This window comes from Pyxicephalus adspersus, chromosome 10 (genome assembly GCF_032062135.1).
Source record: "Pyxicephalus adspersus chromosome 10, UCB_Pads_2.0, whole genome shotgun sequence".
NCBI lineage: Eukaryota > Metazoa > Chordata > Amphibia > Anura > Pyxicephalidae > Pyxicephalus > Pyxicephalus adspersus.
The window spans coordinates 51424862-51429752 of record NC_092867.1 but is presented as its reverse complement, the minus strand read 5'-3'; the positions used below and the strand labels follow the sequence as shown (position 1 = coordinate 51429752).

At 39.4% G+C, this 4891-nt stretch overlaps 1 protein-coding gene across 1 annotated transcript in view; it reads right to left on the bottom strand.

The window, feature by feature from the left end:
- Positions 1-4891, bottom strand: part of LOC140338863 (putative nuclease HARBI1) — a 25554-nt gene that overhangs the window by 3344 nt on the left and 17319 nt on the right. The window contains exons 2-3 of the mRNA XM_072423184.1: positions 1666-1823; positions 1515-1578 (exon numbers count right to left, since the gene is read on the bottom strand). Of these exons, the coding sequence (XP_072279285.1) occupies positions 1515-1578; positions 1666-1823 (222 nt within the window). The remainder of the gene's footprint in view (positions 1-1514; positions 1579-1665; positions 1824-4891) is intronic.

Sequence of the window (4891 nt, the reverse complement as noted above, 5' to 3'; positions counted from 1 at the left end):
CTAACATTAGTTGATGTTTCAATGTCAGGATGCTGTCTGCAAAATGTTATGGTGACCCACAAAGTTGTATGATATTGTAGTAATTTTTTGTTTTTTCCCTTTATAGCAACCAGTGGATGCAGGTCGATTGGGTCAACCCAGTGTAGGCAGCCAGGTTATAAACCTCAGTTAGAGGCTGGTTAGCCATTTTGATAGATTAGTGGAGTCAAGGATGCCTGGCCCAAGTTCAGATAATTTGGAACTGGTCCTTAACGCTCCTACATGAAAACATAAATCAAAATCGCCAGGACCGAGAAATTAACCAACAACATCTGGCGGCCGTGCATCGTCTGATAGAATCGGTCCAAGAACAATCAGCCACAATCAGAGTTGACCATCTCTGTTACATGTTAACTGAATCCCTGGGCCAACAATCTCGCCTACATCAGGCGATAATTCAAAATCCCAATAAGCCCTGCTGGCCCCCCATCTCCTGCAGAGCAGCCAGCTACATTCTTCCCACTGGCTCCACCCTGTGCCCCTGCCCTTCCACCCCTTGCCCCTGCCAGCCAACCCCGTGCCCCTGCTAGTCCACCCTGTGCCCCTGCCAGCCCACCCCCTGCCCCTGCCCATCCACCCCGTGGCCCTGCCAGTCCACCCCGTGTTCCTGCCAGTCCACCCTGTGCCCGTGCCCCTGCCAGTCCACCCTGTGCCCGTGCCCTTGCCCGTCCACTAAATTGACACAAATCTAGTTATGTCTAGGGACCAAATATGGCACACCGCACTTCTCTGACACTTGTCTGTAACAGATAAATGTGCTTGCTAATAGGTCAACTACTTTTCTGTTGGTTAAAATGACATACTAAGGTGTTCAGCTGTGTATTCTATGCCAAATCTATTCTTAAATTATGTTACAATTACATATATTTTGAAGAGGACATATCTAACATACCCAACTCTGTTACTTTTAAGGTCACAGGATATTTTGACCAATGGAGGAATGGAGCAAACTCAGCCAAGCTGCAAAACAGGTTTGTGTAGGCTAAGAGCATGTTCAATATTTTATGGTTCAAATAACCATTGTGTAAAAACTAAGGTTTCTTTTTTGTGTTTTTTAGGGATGGAATTAGATTAGCCAGGCTGGAAAAATCTTTGAAATGTGCACTGAAATAAAAATCAAATTAAATTAACAAAATCTGGCTTTTAGTTTTTTTTACAAAAGTTTTATTTTTTTAATCTCCCCCCAAAAATTTAAAATGTGCAAACCCCAACAAATATAAAAATATATTAATATAACAAAACGTATTTACGGATTATTCCTGGGGCCAAGCTAATTATGGCTATGGAACTAAAGTGATGCAGTTTGTTGGCAATGAAGGTTGTGGGTTTTCACAAGGGACAAACGTGGCTAAGTGACATTTAACCCTTGTCTTCTGTTAAAATGGTACTTGATGGAGCTAGGCCTAACAAAGTATCTCCTACTTTATATTCATGGTTTTTAAGGAATGTTCACAATATCTAAAATGGAGACATACCTACATTCAGATGAGGAACTTGTGTCCTGTGGAGGAGGTGTTGGTGGCAAGGGCGCTGCAGCAGCTGTAGATAAAAAACGAACAGCATAAGTAAAAGTGGGTGGGCAGGACTAAAGTAGATTTGTAGATAGGGCAGGACTAAAGTAGATACCTGGGGATGGCACAGGCACCTCCTCCTCCTCAGTTGCCTCCTCCCTGACGGGGTCTTCCTCCCCCAGGATGTCTCCTCCTCCTCCACATCCTGGGGGATGGCCAGTCGCCTGTGTGGGCGCTGTAGGATTTGTATCTGCCGGTGTGATGTAGAGTTGGCTGTAATAACAAAATCAAATATCCAAAAATAATAAGGGTAGTAAAATATAGGAAGTGAAAAACAAACAGTTCTAGGCTAAACAATACTACTTTACACAAACAACAAACATTCTAAAACACCACTCCTTAACAAGCGGAGAAGACAAAATGCAAAACTTACCAGACAGGATGCGGTCCCCAGCTTTGCGCACCAAATCTGGTCATCTACGTTTCAGGTCGCTCCAAGTATGCTGTATTTGCGCCCCAGTTGGGCGCCTCCTTGCAGGGGTCCACAGCCTGTCTGCCAGCCTCTCTGTGATTTTTCTTTTGATAAAAATAGACCTTTGCTGGTCATATTTGTGTCGAATCATTGTCTAAAGAAAAAGAGAAACAAAATGTGAGTTATTTTGACATCAACCAAACACCTCAAAAAAGGAAAAAAAGGGATAACTAATTCATTGAGTGATTTATTTATTTTCTGTTGCAAATTAACATAGTTTGGTTGCAAATGTAAATTGCTTGTTTGTTAATATTGTGTGTAGATATATATGGGTATACTATTACTATTACTAAGAAGCTTTCAGTTGCCACCCCACTAATCTTAATCCTGTTTAAACCATTGTAAAAACAATAATTGTGCTCCTAGATGTAAACTCTGTTTATCTGGTTTTAGTGAAGCATTAGTAAGTGCCAGACATACATACAATCTAGGGGCAAAATGTAAGCACTGTTGCACTGGGTCAGATAATGCAGCACATGTGGATTTATTTTGTTGACACGTGAAAAAAAAAAAGATCTATAAAAAAAGTAGAGAAATACAAAACACGGGAATATCTATGTGAGACAGTAGAATAATGTGCCTTCACCAAAATCAGGATTGTGGTCTTAGCTAGCCAGAGGATATTCTAGCAGAAGGCTTCCACTGTCCTCCGGACAAAGAAAGATAATTTCCAGCCTTACGTGATAGCGAGGAGGCAAATTAATGCTCTTCAAATGATCTACCTCTGATTGAGCTTAATGGGGTAGAATCCTGAAGATTCTCACAAAGCATACATACACACATCAAAATAAGTGCATGTACATAGTTGTCAACAGCCAACTTTAGGTGTGTGGACCTCTACCCAGCTCTCATCTGCAGCTGTAATCCATTGAAAGAACAATAGAGGACGCTCCATTCTCAGCTGTCATCCATGCAGAGGATTCCAGCGGCCGATAAGAGCTGGGCAGTGAGAAGACCGCAGCTAGAATTAGATGGGGACACAGGCTGTCCCTCCCCCATTCTATAGCTGTGCTGTGGCTTCTATATAAAAAACTGCTTGGTAAAATATATCCACTCTATGGGCATGTGTGACGACATCATGGGCACACTGTGATATCTGTGTGTGGGAATTCTGCATGTCATATCTTGCAGCCTATGAGGACACTCAAAGATAATAGTCCCAAAATATCTAAGAAATCCCAGCCCACCAAATTGCAAGCATTTGAAGTGCACCGCAACAACCTTCAAGAAATGAAGTTGAGTAGTAGCTAGTAGGATCCTCAACATTTGAAGTAGTTGCAAACAAGGGTTTAGGACATGTGAAGGATTAAAGATGGCGAGTTCTTAGGCTGAGGAATATGAGAAGCAGCTTAAAAACACATTGAAATGTGCAAACATGCATGATGCATAAAACACATTGAAATGTGCAAACATGCATGATGTTGAAATAGAAATGTGTTTCAAACATGGACAAAAATAGGCTTATTGTAGTAAAAATAATCCCCCTCCCCGCTCCCCCCCCTAAAACTTTTCACAAAAATCACTTACCTTAATAATAAAGCGCAGGTCCCTCTCTCCAAACAATGGGCGTGGCATGATGACCAGATCTCCAACAAGCTTTTCAGGGTGTTTATTCAATGTAAGCAATATCCAATTTATATCTTCCAATGCCAAATCCGAAATCATAGGAAGAAATAGGCAATCTTTGCAATGTGAAGCAATATGGTCCAAAAAGCCCTCTTTGCCTATTTCTTCTTCCAATTTCTCTTTTCTTTGTATATGTACACACATCTAAATGCAAACATACATATTTGGCTTTATGTGCAATCATGTCTATACATACATATCCAGATGAAGCAAAACATGCAAAATACAGAAATCCAAACTTACCTAATGAGGACTGTGCAAAAGTGCAGAGCATTTTTCAACTGATAGAACAGTTCAGGTGCACGTAGCGGGTCCGCCGTGGTGCACAACTATGAACTACACACTCCAGAAGTTTGGCGCACAACTATGCACATCAAACAACTGAGTTTTAATAAAGACAATTGTGCTGTTTTTAGCCTTACAAATAATTCTGAGAAAGGAACAGCTTAAAAACAATCACAATTGTCTTTTTAAACTGTGTGCCCTGGGAGATTGGAAAGGAGATCACATAAACCCCCAAAAAACAAACAACAACATTTTAGAAATAACTTTATTCAAAAGAAACATTTGCTAAAAGGTCACAATAAAATATAAAAACACATCAAAAACAAAAAACAAAAAAAATACACATCACTAAGCTTTACACTAAATGACAAAATAATTAAAAAGAACAAACAAAACACATGTAAACTCACACTACTATGTAAAGCCAAAATAGTTTAAAAATGTCCCAACAAATATTGCATTCAAAAAATACTTACCAAATCAATATGCAATTTTGCCCTATCAAGGGTGGAAAAGTGGACTAGAAAATCGTTATGCACGATAAACATTGAAAAGTGGTAATAAAGGCAGAATTTGGCAATCAAACAATATGGCCACAAACACAATAACATAGCATTAACATTGACTTCAAAATTGCAAAATAGACATTAAAACATTCCAATTAAAAACAATTTAAAAAGAAGCTATTGGACATTTCATTATCATTGATTGATATGATCCTTAGATATGTAAAAACACATCTTTATATATGCTCAAATGTAAGCGCAGAGATGATAGAAATTCACTTGCAATTAGCACTTGCTAATTAACACACCCTTATATATGCTCTAATATGATCGATATGATCCTTTAGATATGTACAGCAGTAAACAGATATTCTATAAATTAAAAAAATTAA